Raw genomic sequence first — 25,954 nt, 5'->3', positions numbered from 1 at the left:
TTATTTTTTTGAAACGGAGTATCGCTCTGTCTCCAGGCTGGAGTGCAGTGGCACGATCTCAGCTCACTGCAACCTCCACCTCCTGATTTCAAGCGATTCCCCTGCCTCAGCCTCCCCAGTAGCTGGGACTATAGGTGTGTGCCACCACACCTGGCTAATTTTTTGTTGTTGTTGTTATTTTAGTAGAGACAGGGTTTCACCATGTTAGCCAGGATGGTCTCGATCTCCTGACCTCGTCATCCGCCTGCCTTGGCCTCCCCAAGTGTTGGGATTACAGGCGTGAGCCACCGCGCCCAGCCCCCTTTCTTCATTTTAATTCTCTGTTACTAGAACTCCGCAGATGACATCCACCCCAATTCACACCGCTGTCTCACGGCTGCTTCAGAAGCTTCTTGTTTGTCTCTTACTGACACCTTGCTATGTTCCCCGGGAGGCTTGTTTCAAATGATTCATCCTCCCAGACGTTTAAGTGACCTCCCACATCTGTCTGTCTTTGATCTCAGGTAGGCGCCGGCAATCTCCTTTCTTGCCCCTCTCCTTGCCAATCCAAGGCCACCGGTATGTGCCCTTCACCTCTTCCTCCACCTCCTGCCTGTGAAGCTTAATCTACGTCATCAGTTTCTCCCTCTCCACTGGCTCCATCCCTTCAGGGTCATTCCAACCTCAGAAAAACCTTCCCTCAAAACGCTGCTCCCTCAGGTCACTCTGCCCTCCCCATTCACTGGGAACATCTCAAGAGACACATTCTGTTTCTTCCTCTTCACCATCTACACATTCTTTACCCGTTTAGATTCTGCCTCTGTACCCTCCATTCTCTGAAACCACACTCTGGAAGATCATCAGCGACCTTCTGTTGAAATCCTCAACAATTCTGACCTCTTTGAAAGGTCAAATCATCTTTCTAGAATTTTATCCTGCTTGGTTCCCGTAACTATGTTACCTCCGTCCATCTGGCACGTGTCTTTACTTTTTCCTCTTCCTCCCCCAAGACCACGTGCCTCCCACCAACAGGTAAGTGAGTGAGCCATGCCGGAATCAGGCCCTCCAGCCCCAGTCAAACCTTCAAATAACTGCTGCCCCATTCAACAGCTTGACTGTAACCTCATGGGACTCTGAGCCAGAACCACTCACCTAAGCTGCTCCCCAGTTCCTGACCCACAGAAATGGTGAGATGATAAATAATTATTTTTTTAGGCTGGGCTGCTACATTTTGAGGTAATCTGTTATACAGCAATAGGTAACTAACACGATAATCTACATAGTGTCTTCCCACAAATAAAATTAATTAATCCTCACAACTCCATGAAGTAAGCATATTATCATCTTCATTTTATTGATAATAACCCTGAAACTCAGAGAAACCAGCTGGGAATTTACTGAATTGTTTATACTTCACTTCCTTCAAAAGAGGAATTAAGGAGGCTCAGAAACAACAAAAAACATATTTGACCAATGATAGGAAAATCAGTACAAGCAGGCCTCATGCAGTGGCTCAAGCCTATAATTCCAGCACTTTGGGAAGCCAAGGCAGGAAGACTGCTTGAGCCCAGAAGTTCAAGACCAGCCTCGGCAACATAGCAAGACCCTGTCACTACAAAGAATAAAAATAAATAAAAAACTTAACTGAGTGTGGTGGCATGTGCCTGTAGTCCTAATTAATTGAGAGACTGAGGTGGAAGGATTGCTTGAGCCCAGGAGTTCAAAGCTGCGTGAGCTATGATTGTATAACTGTACTCCAGCCTGGATGACAATGTGAGACCGTCCCAAAAAAAACAAAAAACCAGCAAGTGGCAAAGTCAGGATTTAAACCCAAGTCCTCTGATTCCAGACCCCAAAACCATTTCATTATTCTCTAAGAGCCCTTGTCAAGTCAAGTCTCCTCTAATGCCTAATCCAACGCACAGAACACACCACAGTGCCACACAAGGATATGCGCTGAGACACACAGAACAGACAAAAGAAAAGGGCAGTGTGTACGTAAATGCTGATGGTGCTAGACAAGCAACATATGCAAAACCATGCTAAAAACCAGCCTCTGTGGCTGCAGTGCCAGGAAATGTTTTGCCGAGGAACCAGAGCCACTATTACAACTCAGTTCTGTGAAGCCTCAATGAGTAATGTCAAACAACTCCTCTGGCAAAGTCGTTGGGGTGGTTGCCTCAGCAGACACGGAGACATACAAGACCCAGTCCTTGCCAGGAAGCTGTTAGCTCTCCAGCTGGAGAGAGGCACTCCACAAACATTTTTTGCATACCAGCCTAAGCCAGGTACCGTTCCAGGCACAGGGTTACAGCAGGCAACCAAGCAGAATTTACACTCTGGTTGGGGAAAACCAACCAAGAAGACAAAAAAAGGAATGCTAAACTTAAGAATAATATCTTAAGGCCAGGTGCAGTGGTTCACGCCTGTAATCCCAGCACTTTGGGAGGCTGAGGCGGATGGATCACTTGAGGTCAGGAGTTCAAGACCAGCCTGGACAACATGGTGAAACCCCATCTCTACTAAAAAATACAAAAATTAGGCCAGGCGCGGTGGCTCACACCTGTAATCCCAGCACTCTGGGAAGCCGAGGCGGGCAGATCACGAGGTCAGGAGTTCGAAACCAGCCTGACCAACATAGTGAAACCCCGTCTCTACTAAAAAAAAAATAGAAAAATTAGCCAGGCATGGTGATGTGTGCCTGTAATCCCAGCCCCTTGGGAGGCTGAGGCAGAAGAATGGTGTGAACCTGGGAGGCGGAGCTTACAGTGAGCCGAGTTCGCACCACTGCACTCCAGCTTGGGCAATAGAGCAAGACTCCGTCTCAAAAAAAAAAAAAAAAAGAAAAATTAGCCGGGCATGGTGGCACGTGTCTGTAATTCCAGCTACTCGGGAGGCTGAGGCAGGAGAATTGCTTGAACCTGGGAGGCAGAAGTTGCAGTGAGCTGAGATTGTGCCACTGCACTCCAGCCTGGGCGACAGAGCAAGACTCTGTCTCAAAAAAAAAAAAAAAAGAAGAATATCTTAAATATTTAAGATGTCAATGGCAAAAGTGCTTTGGAAAAAATTCGAGTAAGGGCAGGGAGACGAGTGTGCTGGGGGGACGTGGTTCTTTCATATAGGATGGTTGTGGAAGGGCACGCTGATGAAGTGGCACCTGAGCAGACCCTGATGGAAGAGGAAGCGAGGACAGCCATGCAGATATTCAGGGCAGGAGCTTCTCAGTGGAGAGTCCCTGAGCTGGGGCGCACATGGTGTGCTGGCAGAACAGCACAGATGGGAGTGAGCAGGAGGGCCTGGATGCAGAGAAGGTCAGAGAGGCAGGGGAAGAGAGCGTGGGCCATAAACAGACATGGGCTTTTATTCTAATCAGATGGGAAGCCATTTGGGAGGTGTTTTTTGGGGTTTTTTGAGACAGATTCTCACTCTGTCACCCAGGCTGGAGTGCAGTGGTAAGATCTCAGCTCACTGCAGCCTCTGCCTCCCAGGTTCAAGCAATTCTCCTGCCTCAGCCTCCTGAGTAGCTGGGATTACAGGCGCCTGCCACCATGCCCAGCTAATTTTTGTATTTTTAGTAGAGATGGGGTTTTACCATGTTGGCCAGGCTGGGCTTGAACTCCTGACCTCATATGACCCACCTGCCCCGGCCTTCCAAAGTGCTGGGATTATGGGCGTGAGCCACCGTGCCCGGCCATTTGGGAGGTTTAAGCAGAGGTGTGATGTGACTGCTTCACATTTTCAAAGGATCACTCTGGCTGCTGTGTTGAGATAGACTGTATGGGTGGGGGAACAAGGATGAAAACAATGAGACCCACCAGGAGGTCATGGCAAAAATCAGATGAAAGACCATGGTGCCTGGGACCAGATGATGGCAATGGGAGTGGAGGTGGTGAGGACTGGCCAGGTTGTGGATATATTCTGAAGAAAAATCAGGGTATTTACTAATAGATTGGAAGTAGGGTGTGAGAAAGAGAGGAGACAAGTATGACTCCAAGGCTTTGGCCTGAGCACTTGAAAGGATGGAAGCATCCATCATCAACGGAGATGAGGACAACTTCAGGTAGAACAGGTCTCAGGCAGGTGACCCGCAGTTCACTTTGGACATGTTAAATCTAAGATTTACTGACATCCAAATGAATTAATAGGTAGGAATGTGAATCTGGCATTCCAGAAAGAAAGCTGGGCAACATATAGAAAGGGAGCAGGGGAGAGAAAGCATCTATTTGGGAGGTGACAGCATACAGATTGCTTTTAATCCTGTGAGAGTAGCCGGGCGTGGTGGCTCACGCCTGTAATCTCAGCACTTTGGGAGGCCGAGGCGGGTGGATCACCTGAGGTCAGGAGTTCGAGACCAGCCTGGCCAACATGATGAAACCCCGCCTCCCCTAAAAATACAAAAAATTAGGTGGGCGTGGTGGCAGATGCCTGTCATTCCACCTACTAGGACGGCTGAGGCAGGAGAATCACTTGAACCCCGGAGGCAGAGGTTGCAGTGAGTCAAGATCACGTCACTGCACTCCAGTCTGGGCAACAGAGCGGGACTGTCTCAAAAAAATAAGTAAATAAATAAATAAATAAATAAATAAATAATAAAGACTGTGAGATGGGATGCAGTCATGAGGGAGGAGAGTGAATAAAGAGCAAAAGGCCAAGACAGAGGTCTGGCCCACTCCATGCATCAGAAAGTTAGCCAAAGGAGGCAAAATTGGCAAACAATGAGACAGAGCAGCTGGTGGGGTAGGAAAAGAATCAACAGAGAGAGGTGTCCCAGACAGAAGCCACCGCAAGGGGTTTCAAGGAGAGAGTGGTCACCTACACACAATGCTGCTGACGGGACAGGGAGGATGAAGACTGAGAAGCGACCACTGGCTGTAACACCACGGACATCATTAGTGAGCAAAGGCCGGATCAGAGTGCGTTCCAGAGAGAAAGATCCAGTTACCAATCAACTGGAATACTGAGAATAGAAGAACATGTTAAATGAGACCACAGGGCGCGTAATCAGTGGAATCCAGACAGTGAGATGCAAAACAGGACAGATGGCCCAATTCCTTCCAGATAAACTGAAAGGAAAAATAATAGATGGAAGAGATGCCTGCAGATTAAAAAAGACTTAAGAGACATCTCAAACATAATGTGTGGACATAACTTGAATCCTAATTCAAACTAAAAAAAGTTTTTAAAAATTGAAACAACTGAAAATCTAATCACTGACTAGATAGTGATCTAGGCTGAAGCTTTTACTATGGTGGTGGTGGTAATAACATTGAGGTTATCACTTAAAAAAAAAAAGAGTCCTTACCTTTTGAGCTAATACTGACAAATTTGCAAAGGAAGTGATTGATGTCTGGGGTTTGCTTCAAAATAAAATGGGAGTGGGGAAGTGGGCAGGGATTTAGGTGAAACAAGACTGGCCAAGAGTGGGCAGCTAATGAAGCTGGAAGTTGGATACATGGGGACCCATTATACTATTCTGTCTACTTTTATTTGAATATTCTATAATAAAGAGAAGGGGAAAAGGGAGGGAAGGAGAGAAAATGGGGAAGAAAGAATTGGACATAACAAGTATAGACAACCTTTCAAGGGATTCTGCTCTAAAGAGGAGTGGAGAAATGAGGCACCAATGCAGGTAGATGCAGGGCCCAGGGAAGTTTTCTGTTAAAGATAGACAGCAGGACAGAACAGTCACATGCCAGTGGGAACGGCCCAGCAGACGGGGGAGAGCTGATGACACAGAGGAGAAAGGAGAGAGACGCTGGGGTGACCTCCTGGGGTGGGCAGGGGACATCAAGCCACAAGAACAAGGGAAAGCAGAGCCTGTGGCCACCGAGCAGCAGATGGAAGAACAAGCTGGCTGCATGTGGACGCCTCTTCTGGGTGACTCCGTTCTCTCAGTGAACTGAAAAGCAGCGTTGAGGATCCGGGAGGAAAGCAGGAGAGGGAACGGAATAAGATACGGAGTGTGCATTCTGAACTTTAAGAAGGGCCCCCCTGAGGTCAGTGACCACGACTTGAAAGCAACTCTAGGCAGCCTGGTTTGAGGTGCGACTCCAGCCACATTCCGGTGAGCATATACCAAGACAGCCAGTGACACATGGTCGCTGGTAGGTGTCAAGTGGAAAACCAAGGAGTGAAGAGCTGCAGGAACTTGCAGACAACCAGACAACTCAGAGGGGTCTAGGGACAGTGAGAGCAAAGGCTCCCAGACAGAAATGCAGACTGTGGGGAATGAATGGAGTGAGCCTTGCTGGAGTAGAACGTCCAAGACCAGGTTGTTTCAGTGGAGACAGGCTTTAAGAAGACACTGAAATTGGATAACGGGGGGCCAGAGAAGTTTATGAGAAGGGCTGACAAAATGAAATCAAGGATTTTATTCACCTGTGCTGTTCCTCACCTCCATCCCCGCCCTGGGGACCACCACGTACCTTGGGGGCCTCCCCCTTGCTGCCCGGGGGCAGCCGCAGGACCCAGAAGTTCCTGTTGCGCAGCAAGTTCTCTAAGTTCTCCAGCCGCCTCTGCAGCAGCCCGTACTCCTGCAGCAGGGTCCCCAGCACGGCCCACTTGCTCTCCATGTGGTTCCCAAATTCCACGGCCGTCTTCTCACAGTCAGCCAGCTTCTTCTCGGCTGTCCCCGTGCGCCCCTCCAGGTTCAGCAGCTGGCTGGCCTGGGCATCCACCTTCCTCTCCACAGCCTGAATCGCGGCTACCACCGTCCAGAGTGAGATCTCTGCTGTGGGCAACTGGGGCTCTCGCATCATGCGGTCGGGGAAGACAGGTGCCCTATCTGGAAAGGGTGGGAACTGAAAAGGCATCGGCCGCCGGGCGTCCATGTCCCATTCTTGAGCCTGTATGCAGAGGGAGAAAGCGACAACCCAGGATGAGACCTTGTGTGAGCGGCGGAAATCAGCTGGGAACAGGGGTCAACTAATCAGATGCTACATGTTGTCTTTCTTCTGCCAGGCCCCCGTAACTCAGGATACACTAATGCCCCCAGCAATAGCTACCCACTCACCCACCCACCCAACTCAACACTCTCCCATCTCCTGCCTAGGTGAGTCAGGCTGGTCACTAGTTCACCCACATTGACCCTTAGCAAGTTAAGGCTGTGACCCCTGCCTAAAATGTCACAGGCCACTTTCTTTGAATAGACCAACTGATTTCTTCAAGGGCTAGCCTTAATGACGAACTTCATATTTGCCTAGTGTTTTGTTTCCAAGAACTTTGATGTAAGTTACCTGATGCTAATCTTCCCAGCAATCTCTCAGCAGGTTAGGGCAAGAATGATGATCTCTGCCTTAAAGATGATGAAACTGAAGCATAGGGAGGCAGCTGGTCACTCCGCAGCGCCTCCCTGCACTGCCAGCTGGGGCAGCTCTAGGTGCTGCAGGTAACAAAAAACACATTCCTGGCCAGGTGCAGTGGCTCACACCTTCCCAGCACTTTGGGAGGCCAAGGCAGGCAGCTCATTTGAGGTCAAGAGTTCAAGACCAGCCTGGCCAACATGGCGAAACCCTGTCTCTACTAAAAACACAAAAATTAGCCAGGTGTGGTGGTGGGCTCCTGTAATCCCAGCTACTCGGGAGGCTGAGGCAGGAGAATCGCTTGAACCTGGGAAGCGGAGGTTGCAGTGAGCCGAGATGGTGCCACTGCACTCCAGCCTGGGCGACAGAGCAAGACTCTGTCTTGGAACAAATAAACAACAAAAAAACGCACCACATTCCTACCAGGGCTTGCGGTCAAGGAAAAGACTGGAGAGCTCAAGCTAGGGCAGAAAAGCAGCTTCCCCCACATATACAACTACTGTTTCATAAATATTTTCCAAATTGAAAATAGGTTCACTAAAAAAGGTCACTCATTAGAGGTGAAGAGGGGATGTCCCTCACACCCAAGAGGACCAAGAGAAAGAAAAACTCCTCTAGGATCCCTCCTTGCTTCCTGGGGAAGGGGTGCCGCATGGCCTGGGGACTCCCCCTTTTATCTTCCAGCACAGAGCCCCTCACCCCAGAAGGGTAGACTAATTGGTGCAGTTGAGAGCTGAGACCTATGGTTAAAGGGGACCAGTTGAGGCTGGTGACAGTTCACTGGTCATCTGGGACCTGGTGTCAGACTCAGGGCTCACTGGACCACATGGGCTGGCAGCCGACTCCCCTTCACACCTGGGACAGGAAGAGGTGTCATTTTCTGTCCTCCCGATGGCTGCAGAAGGGGCCCTCAGGCTAGGAAAAGGGGACGCTTGCTGCTTGGGGCGATCTGGGCAGACCAGCCCCACTCTCTGACTCAGAGCAGACCCAGCTTCCTGAGACCTGCTCCGGGACAGGGCAGAGTGGAGAGCAGGGCCCTAGGATCGCCAGGCCCTGTAATACCAGTAACAGGTGCTGGTATTTCCATCAAAAGCACCCATTCCTCCATCACGGAGGCTCCACTCCGCCCTAGCCCACAGAAGGGGACAGAGTCCACAGTAGAAGTTAAGAAAGTCCCGGGGCCCAGTTTAGTTTTCTCGGGTTTGAACCCTAACTCTGAAAATGATCAAACACAACACAGCAGCTCCTGGCTCCCTCGTTAGCACCTGGCTGAGAGCCGGGTGGTGAGCAGAGGGGCCCCTGAGGAGCCCAGCCCCAGGGTGGGCCCAGAGACTCTTCCCTGGGGAAGCTCTCAGGCCTCTCTGAGGATCCACCTCCCCTGGTTTTATACCCAATTCTGGAGCACCGGTTCTGCCCACGGAGATCATCGATGGAGCCTGAAGAAATGCCTGGTGCTACTCTCACCCGGCAGAGACTGTGAGCTCTGGGACGAGGCAAGGGCTCAGGAGTCTTAAAAGCTGCCCAGGCCATTCCAACATGCGGCCAAGTTTGTCAACCGCAGGAAAGACCCCAAAGTCACCTCTCCATGGCCCCCTCCCTGGATCACACCCGGTGCAGGGGGAGAGTAAATTACTCATTACACTTGGTGAAAGGTGGTAATCAAACATTTAAAAAATCTCCTCGTCAAATTGGCCACCGTGTAAACACGAACGAGGCATTCACTCCTGCGGCCGGGCGGAAGCACTGCCCGCGAAGCTCTCCGCCGGCCGGGCGCAAAGGGAGCCCCGAGCCGGGGCTCAGCCACAGGGTCAGAGCTCCGCCAGGTCCCGGAAAGGACGGTCCCGGTCCCGGCCCCCGCCCCGCGGGGCCTCCGCACTCGGGCCCGGCGATCACTGCTCCGCGCCGCGCGGGCCAGGCCTGCCGTTCCGGGCCTGCGTCGGGCCCGCTCCGCCCTGCCCGCCGCGCAGCCGGGCCGTGCCCCGCCCGCCTCGGGCCTCGCCTGGGCGCGGGAGCTGGGAGGGCGCCGCAAGGCTACCGGAGGACGGCGCGGCCCGGTCCCGCGGCCCAGCCCCGCGCCCCGCCCCCACGGCAGCGCGGCCATGGCGCCGGCGGGGTTCTCCCACCTGCATGGGCGGCATTCCCTCGGCCATTTCCCCGCGCAGCGCCGGCTCCTGGTGGCAGACCTCCTCCGGGGGCAGAGCCTGGGCCCAGCTCCAGCTCCCGCTGTCCAGCCCCAGGCCCTGGATGCCCAGCTGCTGAGGCTGCGGCCGTGTTGACACAAACTGCATCCTGGGAGTGCTGTTCCCCGCTCGGGCCGGCCAGGGAGAAGAAGAACGTTTTCCAGGCGCCTTCCCCCTCTCCGGGGCCGGACAGCTCCATCTACAGCCCGTAGGAGCAAACAGTCCCCTTCGGCGGCGCTCCCCGCCCCTTGGCAGCCCGCGCGCCAGCCAATGGCCTCGGAGCTCCTGCCCGCCTGCGGGCACCGACCGGGGGCCACTCCCGGGCTAGGGTCGCCGCCGCCCCAAAACTGAGAGGCGGCGGCCTGGCCCAGGGGTCAGGCCCCCTCAGTCTGGGATGGCCGACTTTAAAGGCCCAAACTATGCGAGGACCTGGACTGTGGGCTTGATTACTGTTAATTCTGCAAATGTATTGGGCATCCCGGGAGAAAATAGTGCCTGACCCTTTTGAAAATTTTGCAAGAGTAATTCTGTCTTCAGACACTTTCTTCTGGCCTTCTGCCTTCCCTCACTCCTTTGCAGACTTTACCTCCCACTCCCCTTCTTCCCAATCCAGATTTACCTGGACCCATCCCAGAGCTTTTGCACTGTTATGGATGATAGAGAAGTGATTCATGTTAAGGTGTCAAAAGAGGGCTGAGCTCTTTCTCCCAGGTAAGGTGCGGTGCATTTTAACAGTGGCCTCTTCAAACACCTTGAAATTGGGTTGGGCGTGGTGCCTCACACCTGTAATCTCAGCACTCTGAGAGGCTGAAGCAGGAAGATGACTTGAGCCCAGGAGTTCCAGACCAGACTGAGCAACATATTGACACCCCATCCCTACAAAAAATAAAAATTAGCCGAGCGCGGTGGCTCACATCTGTAATCCCAGCACATTGGGAGGCTGAGGCAGGTGGATCACCTGAGGTCAGGAGTTCGAGACCAGCCTGGCCAACATGGTGAAACCCCATCTCTACTAAAAATACAAAAAGATTAGCCGGGCGTGGTGGCGTGGGCCTATAATCTTAGCTACTCCGGAGGCTGAGGCAGGAGAATCGCTTCAACCTGGGAAGCGGAGGTTGCAGTGAGCCAAGATCGCGCCAGTGCACTCCAGCCTGGGCGACAGAGTGAGACTCCATCTCAAAAAAAAAAATAATAAAATAAAAAATAAAAATTACCCAGGCATGATGGTTCATGCCTGTACTCCTACTTACTCAGGAGGCTAAGGCTGGAGGATTGCTTGAGCCCAGGAGTTGGAGGTTGCAGTGAGCTGTGATTGTGCCGTTGCACTCCAGCTTGGGTGGCATAGCAAAGATCCTGTGTCAAATAAATAAATAAATAAACCTTTAAATCGGGCAGTCATGGTGGCTCACACCTGTAATCCCAACACTTTGGAGGCCAAGGCTGAGGCCAGGAGTTCAAGACCAGCCTGGGTGACACAGCAAGACCCCTTCTCTACAAATAAAACCCTTTAAAGGCAGGTCAGTGTCACTTTGAAACGTCAGGCCAGGTCAGAGGAGGAACCAGGGAGAGGCCAGTATAAGCTGATGCAAGATGGAGGAGGGGAAAATTCAGTCATTCCAAATGTATTTATTGAACACCTACTGTGTGCCAGGTACTGTTTAGGAAGAGAGTGAGCTTTGCAGTTGCATACACCTGAGTTTAAATCCCGAAATCACCACTCACTAGCTATGACTTTGAGCAACTTATTTAACTTCTCTGAGCCTCATTCTCTTCATGTATAAATGAAGAAAATAATGGCAACTCTATTTTAATGTTGTAAAATTAGATGAAAATCGTGCCTGGCACATAGCGAGCATTCTGCAAAGATAGTTACCCCCAAAAGGTGCTTCTGTAATTATTCTCAAAATAGTATTTACTTTGTTTTCCTAAAGGACCAGTCCCTGTCTTGTTAAGGAAGAGATCTCTGAGGCTCATCACCTTGCTTGGAGGCAGACCTGCTAGTACCTTTAAGTTCCACTGCACTTTGTAAAATGAAGGACATTATTGGCCTACGTAAGACATGTGCTTAGAGGGCCATCTTCAGAACAGTTACCAAGTACTTTCTCTGCTAGGCACACTTCCAGGATACAGAAATGAGTACTTCACAGACTTAAGATTATCCTCAAGCAGTTTATAAGCCAGTAAAGTCCATGCTCCCAGAAGTCAGTGATTTCCTTCCCTGCTTCCTGGCCCTGATTGTAAACATCACGTCCACTTTTATTAGAGGAACCAGGCAAGTTAAGTCTGAAAAGCTCTAGGCAAATCCATTTCCACCAGCGAGCCACATTTCAGAACACATCTTCTGCACTACAGATTATCAACTATCTCTTCTCTTTCCTAGAGGTGATAAAGGCAGGACTAGGTTAGTCCCAAACATTTATGCTATCTTTTCAGTATAAAGCCTTTAAAATGACTTCCCTTCCTAACCACTTAACTAGTTATAACGATGTCCTTTGTTACATCGCGGTAGTGTGTCTACTTCACATTTCTCCTTCACAGAGGGTGGATTTTTATGCAGCCATCAACACTTTCACCCTTTGTGACCAGAATAGTTGCTCAGAGCTAGAGGTCCCACTCATTGTTAAGATGATCCCAGCACTTTGGGAGGCCGAGGCGGGCAAATCATGAGGTCAGGAGTTTGAGACCAGCCTGGCCAATATGGTGAAACCCCATCTCTACTAAAAATACAAAAGTTAGCCGGGCGTGGTGGTGTGCGCCTGTAGTCCCAGCTACTCCAGAGGCTGAGGCAGAAGAGTCGCTTGAGCCCAGGAGGTGGAAGTTGCAGTGAGCCAAGATCCTGCCACTGTACTCCAGCCTGGCGACAGAGCAAGACTCTGTCTCAAAAAAAAAAAAGAGATATATGAGCAAAGCTACTCAATTCAAACAGAATTTAAATGCACAGGCTTCATTGTACTTGCAATATTTTTATTTTATTTTATTTATTTTTGAGACAGAGTCTCACTCTGTCACCCAGGATGGAATGCAGTGGCTCAATCTCAGCTCACTGCAACCTCCGTCTCCCAAGTTCAAACAGTTCTCCTGCCTCAGCCTCCCAAGTAGCTGGGATTACAGGCACTTGCCACCACACCCAGCTAATTTTTGTATTTTTAGTAGAGGTGGGGTTTTACCATGTTGGCCAGGCTGGTCTCAAACCCTTGACCTCACATGATCCACCCGCCTCGGCCTCCCCAAGTGCTGGGATTACAAGCATGAGCCACCGCACCTGGCCACTAACGTTATTTTATAACCACCAAGCCTAGCAACCATAGGTCATAAAAGGCCGTAGTGGATACCAGCAGGAAGGTAGTGAATGGAGTGATTAAGGAGAACTTCCCAGAAGGAAAACAAGCAGCAAATGAGGAGGAAGCTGCTGTAGCTGCACAGGCGGTGGGCCCCATTATAGGTGCTCCCATGATCAACGGGCTGATGAGACAGAGAGATCCCCAAGAGTAGGAGAGACCCTGCACTGGGAGAGGTGCTCAGTCATAAGACTGGTTTCCAGAAATCACTGGGTGACGAGGAGACAGTTATCTAATGTACCGAGGAGCAGAATGAGCAACTGGATAAAGTGGATTGTAAATGCCATGTATCACGGTTAACACACGTCTCTTGTTAGGGAAGGACCCAGGCCTGGCCCCTCAGTTGCTCAGGTGGGAACTGACTGCTTTTCATCCCCTCCCCTAGGAATTTTATTGTTACTGCTCTGGACAGGATATTTGAAGTGATAGATGCTGAACTAAAGAATACAGGAGAGGCCGGGTGCAGTGGCTCACGCCTGTAATCCCAGCACTTTGGGAGGCCGAGGCGCGTGGATCACGAGGTCAGGAGATCGAGACCATCCTGGCTAACACGGTGAAACCCCATCTCTACTAAAAATGCAAAAAAATTAGCCGGGCATGGTGGCGGGCGCCTGTAGTCCCAGCTACTCAGGAGGCTGAGGCAGGAGAACGGCGTGAACCCGGGAGGCAGAGCTTGCAGTGAGCGGAGATCGCATCACTGCACTCCAGCCTGGCGACAGAGTGAGACTCCGTCTCAAAAAAAAAAAAAAAAAATACAGAAGAGGCCAATGGAGAGGGGATGCATCAACGCCAGAACATTTATGTCTACTATTTCCTAAAGATTTCTGGTGCTCTGTGTCTTTTCAACAACTGCAATAAAGCTTTACTTGAGGAAGAAAACCTCTAGACTCACTGTTAACTAAGAGAAGAGGGTAACCAAATTTGCACTCCTATCTTGGTTTTTTGCCCCATACCTAATTTAATGAGCAGGCTACGAAGTACCAGTGTGGTCACCAGGATAGGGAAAGGAAGGCAGTTCAGCTTCTCAGGCTTCCTCCACCACTGGCATGTCCCTGGTCACAGCTTTCCACCTTCATTTTAGGACACTGTGCCTAGTTATGCCAAACTGCAAGGAAGAGTAACTTTTTTTTTTGGAGACAGAGTCTTCCTGTGTCACCCAATCACTGCAACCTCCGCCTCCCGGGTTCAAGCTGTTCTCCTGCCTCAGCCTCTCAAGTAGCTGGGACTACAGGCACGTGCCACCATACTCAGCCAATTTTTTTTGTATTTTAGTAGAGACGGGGTTTCACCATGTTGCCCAGGCTGGTCTCGACTCCTGAACTCAGGCAATCTGCCTGCCTCAGCCTCCCAAAGTGCTGGGATTACAGGCATGAGCCACTGCATTGGGCCGAGCAACAATTTAGGTTACAATATAAGTGACAGCCTCAGTGTGATAAAAAATCAGAGGCAGGGCTTTATGGAGGGGATGGGCACTAGGAGTAAGGTGACAAAGCTCCCAGACCACTTAAAGGGGCAGAAAGTATTAATGTGGGGGTGGGGGAGAAATACAGTCAAATATTTTGTATTATAAAGTTTTAGGGCAATTTGCTCTTGCAAAGGCATTTTTGAACATCTCTGCCCTTTACAGACCCTCCTTTTGGCAACATTTTATTTCAAACTTAAACACCCAAACACATACATGGTCTCCTTCTCTTATTTCTGAAAATTTTTGCTTTATACGTATGCAACATTTGGAGAAAATACTTTTTTCCTCTTGAGTTCATTCTCAGTCTCCTTCAAATAAGCATTTCATTACCTTTACAAGTTTTGACACTGTAGATGAGTAAATTCACTGGCTTCTCGTCAGTTCTTAGTGACTCCATGGTACCTCTCCACTGCTCAGGTAACTAAGTATGCTACTAACATACTAACACAACAGACACCTAGGGCTTAGAAACTCTTTATGCAGATGACAGGTTTTATGTTGGTAATTGCTGTATGTTCTCTTGAATCTCCTCAGTAAACAACCTTTCAACCTTTTTTTTTGTTTGTTTGTTTTTTTGAGACTGAGTCTGGCTCTGTTGCCTAGGCTGGAGTGCAGTGGTGTGATCTCCTCACTGCAACTTCTGCCTCCTGGGTTCAAGTGATTCTCCTGCCTCAGCCTCCCAAGTAGCTGGGATTATAGGCATGCGCCGCCATCCCCAGCTAATTTTTGTATTTTTAGTAGAGATGGGGTTTCGCCATGTTGGCCAGGCTGGTCTCGAACTCCTGACCTCAAGTGATCCACCTCAGCCTCTCAAAGTGCTGGGATTACAGGCATGAGCCACTGCGCCCAGCAACCTTTCAACTTTTAAGTGCAGATTTGATTACTACTAACGGCCGAAATTCATGCAAAATAAAGTCTAGTGCTTATACAGAAACATCCTAGTTCTTCCAAATTCAAAAATAAGGTATTAAAACCAAGTGTTGGCCGGGTACAGTGACTCAAGCCTGTAATCCCAACACTTTGGGAGGCCGAGGCAGGCGGATCACCAGGTCAGGAGATAGAGACCATCCTGGCTAACACAGTGAAACCCCATCTCTACTAAACATACAAATAAATAAAATAAAATAAAATAAAATAAAATAAAATAAAATAAATAGCCAGGCACCTGTAGTCCCAGCTACTCCGGAGGCTGAGGCAGAGAATGACGCGAACCCAGAAGGCGGAGCTTGCAGTGAGCCAAGATCGCGCCAGTGCACTCCAGCCTCGTCCACAGAGCGAGACTCCGTCTCAAAACAAAAAAAAAACAATAACAAACAAACAAAAAAAAGTGTTATTGTTAAATCCAAGTTGGTAACGATGTCACTAAAGTCTCTTTTTGTTCTTCACTAAACTGCTCTTATAAGGAGGCACTAGCCTCACCATTCTGGAAGTTAGTTAGGTCTACAGCATAGGCATGGGGTGCCAGTCTCATCTGTGCTTCCCCAGTCCTGCCAACTTTTTTTAATCACAGGCCCTGGACACAGCTCTGCAGCCTGAAGTGAATGCTGCTTTTCCCACTGACTCTAGAGCTCCTAACTATTGAGGTCAGAACTTTTTCAACCACTATTCCCATAGCTTTATATCCTTCTGAGTCCTGCTTCTAGAATCAAATTATGACTTCCCATTGTGGATTCAAAGACCCGTTATTAATCTCCAATCCACAGCTCCCTGCTCCAGTAAAGCAGGCTAAGTAGCCATTTCCAGTCCAATAATTCACTTTCTCTCTGATCTTCTATACCTTGCAGGCACATTAAAATCACTTGGGGGAACTCTAAAAAACAAAACATCCAGGTCTTATCACACACCAATTAAATCATACCATGGTGGGCCTTGGCATAAATATTTTTTTAAGCTCCCTAGGTTATTGTAAAGTTCAGCCAAAAACAACTAGTGCAACAGAATCTTCCTCCTACTCCTCATCTCCTTGTCTCAGCCCCACAAGATCATCTGGGAAAATAAACACCCTAAATGACTACTTTCTTGGCTAATAACATAAATATGATTGGTGTAATTATTCTTGTTTTTATCCTGCTCTTTAACCACTGAGGGTGGCTTGTAGGTATTGTCTTATACAATTTTTTAAACTTATGAACTCAAGGCCAAGAACTGACCTGATGGACATAGATTGATGTACATCCTTAATTTGGAATCCTGCTTGTTTAGTCAACCCTCTCCAGTAATGTGCCTGCCTTCCTGATGTTCTAATTCTTACTATACATACAAGTGGTTATCTTACAAAAGTTGCTGCCAGAGCTAAACACACTATACATGTAAAACTAATTTTTTGGCATTAAATTTTTTCATCTCTGTCCGTACTTCCACTTCTCCCATTGCCCCCCAAATTGCGATATTGGGCTATAGCTTCTCCTCATCATAGGCAAGCAAATTGGAAACCAACAACTACTGCTTTTTTTTTTTTTTTGCGACAAGGTCTCACTCTGTCACCAGGCTGGAGTGCAGTGGCGCAATCATGGCTCACTGCAGCCTCAACCTCCCGGGCTGAAGGGATTCTCCCACCTCAGCCTCCAAGTAGCTGAGACTACAGGCATGTGCCACCACACCCAGCTTTTTAAGAATTTTTTGGTAGAGACGGGGGTCTCACTATGTTGCTCAGGCTGGTCTCAAACTCCTGGGCTCAAGGGATCCTCCTGCCTCGGCCTCCCAAAGTGGTGGGATAACATGAGTGAGCCATCACACCCAGCCTCTGCCCAGTCTTGAATGAAGAGAAGCATCAATATGACCCATGATATTAACTGGTTAACAAAGTAATTCTCCTGCAACTACTATATCAACAGTCTTCTTATGTTTGACATATAGACTTCAAAGCACTTTAAAATCTTTCCTGCCAGGTGCGGTGGCTCATGCCTGTAATCCCACCTCTTTGGGAGGCTGAGGAGGGTGGATCACGAGGTCAGGAGTTTGAGACCAGCCTGACCAACACTGTGAAGCCCCCTCTCTACTAAAAATACAAAAATTAGCCGGGGGTGGCGGGGGTGTGCACGCCTGTATTCCCAGCTACACAGGAGGCTGAGGCAGGAGAATTGCTTGAACCCCGGAGGCAGAGGTTGCAGTGAGCTGAGATCGCACCACTGCACTCCAGCCTGGATGACAGAGCAAGACTCCAACTCAAAAAAAAAAAAAAAAACCTTCCTCATTTGATCTTCACAACACCTTTGTAAACTAGGTATTATCCTCACATTATGAATGAGAAAACTGAAAGCAAGGTTAAAACTCTGGCCTCCTGACTTGCTTTCCAGGACCTTTTTCATGACAATAATCCTTGTTCTTACAAAAACATTAAAAATGCTTTACGCGGGCCAGGCGCGGTGGCTCACTCCTGTAATCCCAGCACTTTGGGAGGCCGAGGCAGGCGGATCACCTGAGGTCAGGAATTCAGGACTAGGCTAGCCAACGTGGTAAAAACCCTGTCTCTACTAAAAATAAAAAATTAGCTGGGTGTGGTGGCACCTATAGTCCCAGCTACTTGGGAAGCTGAGGCAGGAGAATCTCTCGAACCCGGGAGGCGGAGGTTGCAGTGAGCTGAAACCGCGCCACCGCACTCCAGCCTGGGAGACTGCAGTGAGCTGAGATCGTGCCACTGCACTCCAGCCTGGGGGACAGAGTGAGACTCCGTCTCAAAAAAAAAAAAAACAAAAAAAACCACTCAGCTGGGCTTGGTAGCTGTAATCCCAATACTTTGGGAGGCCGAGGCAGGTGGATTATTTGAGGTCAGGAGATCGAAACCAGCCTGGCCAACATGGTGAAACCCCATCTCTACTAAAAATACAAAAATTAGCTGGGCACGGTGGCAGGTGCCTGTTATCCCAGCTACTTGGGAGGCTGAGGCAGGAGAATTGCTTAAACCTGGGAGCCAGAGGTTGCAATGAGCCGAGATTGGGCCACTGCACTCTAGCATGGGCAACAGAACGAGACTCCATCTCAAAAAAAAAAAAAAAAAAAAGGTTTCCACAAAGAGCTTTACGTTACACAAAATTTATAGGGAAAAGTAATCATTGAATTACCCTAGCACCCTAGCAAAAGAATTACTGTTTTCCTATGTTTTGAAAAAGTGAATTAAATGTATACTTTATATTTAAAACAAAATGTTATACTTTTGCTAGAACTTTTTCAGTTTGTGTAGCTTTGGAGTTATTATAATATGGATAGAATGAGACTCTTTAGTCTGTAAAAACGCATACCTCTCCAAGGTGTTTATACTGCTTTCCAGAACAATCACTCAATAGGGCAGAATCTAGGAAGAAACCAGACAAGGGAACAGGAACCAAAAGTAAAATCTTAAATTCTGAAATTTTAGAATTGAAGGGTCTTTTCCCCAACTCTGGCAATCCTACTCCAGAATAAAGGAACTTATATTACCATGTTGTTCAATCTTCACATTAGAGAGAGGAAAATAACATCTTTGTAAATTAGGTAGTTTGCCCCATACAAGTAGAGAATGTTAAGCAAGGACCATCATCCACTTTTTAACTCCTACTTCTGGCAGTCTTCATACTATATAATCATTCATTGAACAACCATGTGCCTAACAGCATGTGGCATCATGAGGAATACAAAATAATACATGGCCTCTGTTCTTGGGTAGCTTTAGACCAGTTTTAAGATTTTACAGTAAATACTAGCTTTGCTAGTAAACATAAAGCCACATAGCTCAATGAGGTTTTATTAAGTATTTTATGGATTTTTTTTTTTGAGACGGAGTTTCACCCTTGTCACCCAGGCTGGTGTACAGTGCTGCAATCTAGGCTCACTGCAACTTCCACCTCCAGGGTTCAAGAGATTCTCCTGCCTCAGACTCCCGAGTAGCTGGAATTACAGGCACCCACCACCACGCCCAACTAATTGTATTTTTAGCAGAGATGGGGTTTTGCCATGTTGGCCAGGCTGGTCTCAAACTCCTGACCTCAGGTGATCCGCCCGCCCCGGCCTCCCAAAGTGCTGGGATTACAGGCATAAGCCACCGTGCCCCAGCCTTTATCAAGTATTTTATTTGAAATGTAACCTGGGAATTTTTGAGAGCATTGCAGGACATTGCTTTTGAGGCATCTCTGGGCTGTAATATCTGCCTTCTTTGATGGGAGGTCTCCCTTTTTTTTTTTTGAGACAAGAGTCTCACTCTGTCGCCCAGGCTGGAGTGCAGTGGCACAATCTCAGATCACTGCAAGCTCCGCCTCCCGGGTTCAAGCCATTCTCCTGCCTCAGCCTCCTGAATAGCTGGAACTACAGGCGTCCACCACCACACCCGGCTAATTTTTTCTATTTTTTGGTAGAGACGGGGTTTCACAGTGTTAGCCAGGATGGTCTCGATCTCCTGACCTCGTGATCCACCCACCTCAGCCTCCCAAAGTGCTGGGATTACAGGCATGAGCCACCACACCTGGCCGGGAGGTTGGTCTTAAGGGTAATTTTTTTTTTTTTTTTTTTGAAGAGGCAATTTAATTGACCAAGTTGAGAAAAGTCATTGTGAATGTATGCATACATGATTGTGGCCAGTTACTCATTTAAAAAGAAACTAAAACAAGGCCAGAAGGAATAACATCCTAGAAAGCGACAAATGACTCCTGCAAGATACATAAACCGAACCTTCTAGATACATACACAGAAACTTCCATATTGTTTTCTGCAAGAAACAATATGCTCTGGCCCATGATAGTTCTTCTGCAGAGCAGCCTCCGTTCTTGGCACCTTCACTTCAAATTCAGCCCAGCTTTATGACCCCTCGTCTGGCTGGTCCTGTAAAATCTGATAGCCGATATACTGAACACCTCCTGTCAGCGTCCTGTGTTACACACTACATAGGTTTCCTCTTGAGCCTTAACACCTCTGAGACACAGGTATTATTATCCCTATCTTATAGATAAGGAAACTAAGGCTCAGGATGGTTAAATAATACATCAGTTATCTTACTTACGATGTCAGGACTTGAATCGAGGACTCCAGAGTCCCTGCTCAACCATTAAGCTGTACTAACATACATGATGTATTGTTGTTAAGGCCCTGCACACTCCCTGCCCCCACCAATTTGATCTAACTTGAGTATCTTTTGCTTGTAAGAGTCTGAAACATTTTAAAACAAAGAACGGACCAGGCGCGGTAATCCCAGCACTTTGGGAGGCCAAGGCGGGCGAATCACAAGGTCAGGAGTTTGAGACCAGCCTGACCAACATGGTGAAACTCCATCTCTACTGAAAATACAAAAATGAGCTAGGTGTGGTGGTGTGCACCTGTAATCCCAGCTACTCAGGAGCTGAGGCAGGACAATCACTTGAAGCCAGGAGGCAGAGGTTGCAGTAAGCCGAGATCGTGCCACTGCACTCCAGCCTGGGCCATAGAGCCAGACTCCGTCTCAAAAACAAAAACCAAAAACAAACAATAGCCTCTGTGTATAAACCCTGTGAGAAATGACTGCTCCTTTGCTACAGATAAAGAACTGGAGCTAGGCCAGGCAAGGAGGCTCACACCTATAATCCCAGCTCTTTGGGAGGCCTTGGCAGGAGGATCACTTGAACCTAGGAGTTCAAGACCAGCCTGAGCAACATAGCAACACAGTAAGACTTCTCTAAAAAGAATTTTTCAGTAAAAACAAACAAAAAACCAAGACTAAACATAACAGGGTTAGAAATATCAATCAGGTTGCCGGGCGCGGTGGCTCATGCCTGTAATCCCAGCACTTTGGGAGGCCAAGGTGGGCGGATCACAAGGTCAGGAGATCAGGACCATCCTGGCTAACACGGTGAAATCCCGTCTCTACTAAAAATACAAAAATTAGCTGAGCGTGGTGGCAGGTGCCTGTAGTCCCAGCTACTCAGGAGGCTGAGGCAGGAGAATGGCGTGAACCTGGGAGGCGGGGTGCAGTGAGCCGAGACCATGCCACTGTACTACTCCAGCCTGGGCAACAGAGCAAGACTCCGTCTCAAAAAAAAACAAAACAAAACAAAACAACATCAGGCACAAAGAAAGAAAAAAAAAAACATATTTGGTGACATCAGAGGTCCTTGTCCGTAAGAAAATATTTTTGAGAAAGAGAAAGATGCTTTTGTTCATGGCTCCTGAGCTGCCCTCAGGCAGTCACTGAGGATGCTTTTTGTAGTTTAAGAAGCTAAGACATGAGAGGAAGGGCGGGTGTCCTGCCCCTCCTCAGAGAAAATCTGAGCAGAAAATTGGGATTCCCATTCCATTTGGAATGAGGTCCTTTTTTTTTTTTTTTTTTTTTTTAATATCAAAGAGGCTTTTGTGGACTGTTATTACCTAGTAAGTCCCAGGGTCTGGTCCTGGTTGAGATAGACATGAACATCATTTCTCAGATATGCTCAAGAGAAACCCAGCAGAGCCCCACACCTTCCCCCCTAATAGGAACCTTGCACACATTATTAATGAAAAGGGAAGCAGGAGTTTCCAATACTAAATGTTCAGCAGAAAAGGAGCAGGGCCATCTTCTTGCACTTTCTAGACAATCAACCAACTTCCATTTATTTTCACAACTGTGGCTAAACCAGAGGTTCATCCAATGGTGACAATGGAAAACCTAGTAAGCAAAGAGTAAATCTGATTATAGTCAACACCTGGATCCACTCTAAGGGAATGGTGCTTATGTGTGATAGTGACAGCTTCTTGGTCCAAAAGACTGACAGATGAAGAGCACGTTTCTGGGGTTTCCCCTTTCCTATCTTGTCTGGTCATGACAAGCAGTTCTCACGTATTTCTTTAACTGAAGTGTTAAATTGCATGGTTTCTCTCAGGAGCACTTGATGGGCCAAGAGTTTCTCCTCCACACTTTCTGTTGGACACCTTATCCTTCCCACTGATCCATTTTAGTTGCCCACTTTTGAATCTTAAGCAAACACTCTCTGGAGCTGGCCTGCAGTTCTAACTGATAGGGGATTGATGAAAGAAAAGAATAACAGTTGAACTCGCTTTTATTCTTGGGCTGAGGATTAGTATCACACCTGCTTCCGTCTCTCTGGGATGGCCTTGCACATCACCTTTCGTTCCATTTGAGGGCTCTTGCTTCATTCGTATTTGAATTGTGTTCACTTTTTGCCAAAGTTTAGGTCCCTGCTGGCTACACAGTTCCTTTCAGAAGGGACTGCGGGATCTATCTGCAGCATTTCAATCCACAGGTCTCTTTCACTAATAAGCTGTGTTCTTGGCAAATCTTTGAGTAAAAAAGTATTTAAAGTGTTACCTAGTCCCACATCTCACCTACCTTAGGAGTCCCTCCTCCAGCATACCCTGGCAAATGCTTGAAATCCACTCAGAAAAGGGAACTCAGCATCTAGACAATATTTTGGCTCTTCTCCCTTTTCACTGGGGAAATCAAGGTGCAAACTAGAGCTGAATCTCACATTCAAGTTCCTAGTGGGTTGCCAATGAAGCCAGAACCTTGGCTTTGGGATTCCCAGAACCCCTAAATTTTCCCATGGTATAGGTCCAGATTCTGGCTAGAAAGCTCTTAATCCCGATATGCTAGGGTATTGCCCATCATGTCTTGTTCTGTATTATTGGGCTTTTTCACTATAAGTTATGACAGCAGACACACATTTCTTGTGTCTCCCATGGTCCCTCGTATTGTGAATGTCATGGAGCAGATGTTTTGTAAGTGTGATTATCCTACAGAGCAACATGTTCAGACACAGCCTTCCCAGAAGCAAAGTTAGCTGGGCTAACACCTTCTCCTAGTGTTGTTATGCATAACTAGAGAGAGTGAAGGTTGGGCTAGGTGATAAGCAAAAATTGGGTCCTTTCCTTATCACTTCATCAAGAAAATATCCTGTCTAAACATTTCCAGACCTTGTTCTAGGCACCTCAGGAAGAAGCAAGAGAAAAAAAGAGTATAGGAATAAACAAGCTTTCTGCCCAAGATGTAAGACTTCTGCATTCTGTCTTCTACCTCAGGATTCCAAGTGGGAGTAAAACAACGAATCAAATAAATTTTAGTCAAGTTTCAACAAGAATTTATCTGCTTTGACTTTGCTATCTTATTTAGCTTTGCCTGGACAGAAGCCAAAGACAGAGACAGAACTTTGGCAGGAAAAGGAATGTATCAAAGACTTTTTTGAATAATTCCTAGAGGCTCACTTTTTTTCCTTTCAACAGCCTCATTTTGCAGATGAAAATTTGAGATCCATAAAGGAAACAGAACTTAGGCCCAGTTGCAAAGCCACTTAGGAGCAGACTCAGATGCTCCCAGGTGATTAAATCACCCCAAGAAAAGAACACGTGGTAGTCAAAGTCCCTAAAAGCAACACAGGCAAGAACAAACTGTTGTTGTCTATGCATGGTGCTTAGCTCTCAGTGATCTAGGAAGTTCCTCAATCTGTCCACTGCCAATGGGATACAGCCAGATAGGGTGAACATACACTCTCTCTGATGGCTAAAGGAAGCTGCATTACAACACTGTTATCATCTCACTACTGAGGACCAAGAGTTCACTGGCACTTTCTGAAGCTCCATGCTTCTGGAAAGTGCTGTGATCTTTGTTGCTGATGATTGTCAAGAATATCAGACACCAGGAATGGAGAAGCCAACTTATTGGCTTGGAAAAGATAAGAATTTGATGTGAACGACCCTCAGAACATGGTGTAGGCACAAATTTTAGGCTGTTCTGTCATTGTTAAGCCAGCTATTTCTCTGAGATCTCTAGTTTTTAAAGCTGGGGCTGAGAAAACTGTTTCCAATTTTTTAACCCGGACCTTGGCAAAGATTTCTGGCAGTTTAAATGGCAATAAGAGCCTGTTTCAAATCAAGCCAGTATAGTTAAGGAATAGTCTCCTTAATAATCTTTTAAAGTCAGATTTCTTGTTCAACCAATATTAAACAAAATGTATGTGAATAATTAATCTAAGAAACCTAGGCAGGCAGTCTTGAGTTACCATGTTTCAGGGAAAGGCAGCCACAGAGGTGTGTGAACAGATCTTGGCTGGTTTTGAGAGAGGAGGCAGCAACATAAACAGTGGCTTAAGCGCTTTCTCCAACAACCATCTTAGCTATCAAGGAGCTAATAAAAGGCTTTATAGTTAAACATTCTCATGCCTCATGATGGGCTTCCAGTTTTGGAGGCTCTTCTCATGTACCTGTCTCTACCTAGAGACATAATCTACTATCAACCTGCTGTTCTCTGAGAACAAGAGAACCAGAGGTTAAATCCTGCTTTCCAACCTCTCCGCAATATTCTTGTAACTTCTGCTTTTGTTGTATCATTGAAAAGAAGGACATGCTGGGCTCCTTTCCAGGTCTTTCTGGATTTCAAAATGTGGTATTCTTGTAAGGGTGTGAAATTCCAAAACACAAGCATGTCTCTAGTCAAGTGTATAGGACCCCAAATTCATTGATGTGCCAGATAATAATTACTGTGGGTGTTGGATGGGGCTCACAGACCTTCTCTTGGATTTTGTGCCCTGCTGTGAGCATATACAACCATGAAGCCACAGAGATTTGGATTTACAAAACTCCCCCTCCACTCCCTTCCCCATACCACTGGTTGGTCTCTAGACCTTCAGTGTTGACACCCAGGCCAGAAGTTTCAAGCCCAGTTATGAGGGGACCTGGTGGGTCGGGTGGCTGACCTGATGGGTCACTATCACCCCCACAGCCTCCATTGTGGCCCGAACGGAGGTGGTCCTTGAGTGTCTGTTTGTAGCGGAAGCTCCTGCCACAGTAGGAGCAGGGGTAGGGCCGCTCCCCGGTGTGGATGCGCTGGTGTTTCATTAGGTGGTGCTTGCGGATGAAGCTCTTGCCACAGTGAGGACAACTGAAGGGCCGCTCGCCTGTGTGCAACCGCCGGTGGTTCAGCAGGTGCTCCTTGCGCATGAAGCTCTTACTGCAGTCAGTGCAGGGGTAAGGACGCTCGCCTGTGTGGATCATCTGGTGGCGGATCAGGGCCGAGTGGCCGTTGAAGTCAATGCCACACTGAGGGCAGGAGAAAGGGCGCTCTTGTGCATGACCCCGCTGGTGAAGCAGGAGGCTGATTTTCAAGCTGAAGCTCCTGCCACACTGGGCACAGCGGAAGGGTCTTTCGCTTGCATGAGCTCTCCGGTGGCTGGTGAGTCGAGCCTGGTCAGCAAAGCGCTTGGGGCAATCAGGACAGGGGAAAGGACGCTCAGTGCTGTTATGGACCCGAAGATGGTAGGTAAGTCTTGATGGGTGAGTAAAAGTCCTGGCACAGTGTGGGCAGGTGGGGGGTGTCTCACTGGCATGGTCCTGGGAGGTGCTGCTGAGGTCCGCCTGTGGAGTAAAGTGCTTAGGGCACTGGGCACAGGGTAAGGGGTGCTCAGTAGCATGGCTACATTGGTGGGTCAGCAACATGTCTTGGCTGAGATTCTTGCCACAGTGGTGGCATGAGAACACCTGCTCGCCAACTGGAGGTGGAAGGGGATAGCTACCCAACTGAGTAAAAGTCACTTGTCCCTCAGAGGCTTCAGGCAGGTCAGTGGCTGGACGTCCAAAAGGTGTCATGGATGTAGACTGCTGGCTTTTGAAAGCCACATCTGTAAAAGCATCCTTTGCTGCTGCTGGTGGAGAAGAGAAAGGGACTGGAACCTCAGGGCACAATGAGGATCTAGCAAGGCCTTCAGCTTTGATGACAAGCTCTTCATCTGAAAGAAAAGACTCCAGAGTTATACCCATCAATAACTG

The 25,954-nt window shown here is 48.0% G+C and overlaps 2 protein-coding genes across 5 annotated transcripts in view; both read right to left on the bottom strand.

Annotated features, from left to right (window-relative positions):
• Nucleotides 1-9,678, bottom strand: part of ZNF282 (zinc finger protein 282) — a 31,299-nt gene extending 21,621 nt beyond the window's left edge. Inside the window, exons 1-2 of one of the 2 annotated variants that reach the window (XM_002818634.5) lie at nucleotides 9,404-9,678; nucleotides 6,405-6,824 (exon numbers count right to left, since the gene is read on the bottom strand). In XM_002818634.5, the coding sequence (XP_002818680.4) occupies nucleotides 6,405-6,824; nucleotides 9,404-9,568 (585 nt within the window). In that variant the 5' untranslated portion in view covers nucleotides 9,569-9,678. Of the gene's footprint in view, nucleotides 1-6,404; nucleotides 6,825-7,214; nucleotides 7,640-9,403 lie in introns of those variants that run through there. The other variant, XM_063726194.1, reaches the window with a different exon arrangement.
• A 12,079-nt stretch (nucleotides 9,679-21,757) lies between these two features.
• The window catches only part of ZNF398 (zinc finger protein 398), a 36,663-nt gene continuing 32,466 nt past the window's right edge, over nucleotides 21,758-25,954 (bottom strand). For all 3 annotated transcript variants that reach the window (XM_054560712.2, XM_024250280.3, XM_054560714.2), the window contains exon 6: nucleotides 21,758-25,914. In XM_054560712.2, coding sequence (XP_054416687.1) covers nucleotides 24,761-25,914 — 1,154 coding nt within the window. In that variant the 3' untranslated portion in view covers nucleotides 21,758-24,760. The remainder of the gene's footprint in view (nucleotides 25,915-25,954) is intronic.

This window comes from Pongo abelii, chromosome 6 (assembly GCF_028885655.2).
Source record: "Pongo abelii isolate AG06213 chromosome 6, NHGRI_mPonAbe1-v2.0_pri, whole genome shotgun sequence".
Taxonomy (NCBI): domain Eukaryota; kingdom Metazoa; phylum Chordata; class Mammalia; order Primates; family Hominidae; genus Pongo; species Pongo abelii.
The sequence above is the reverse complement of the archived record's forward strand: the minus strand, read 5'-3'. Positions and strand labels throughout refer to the sequence as shown.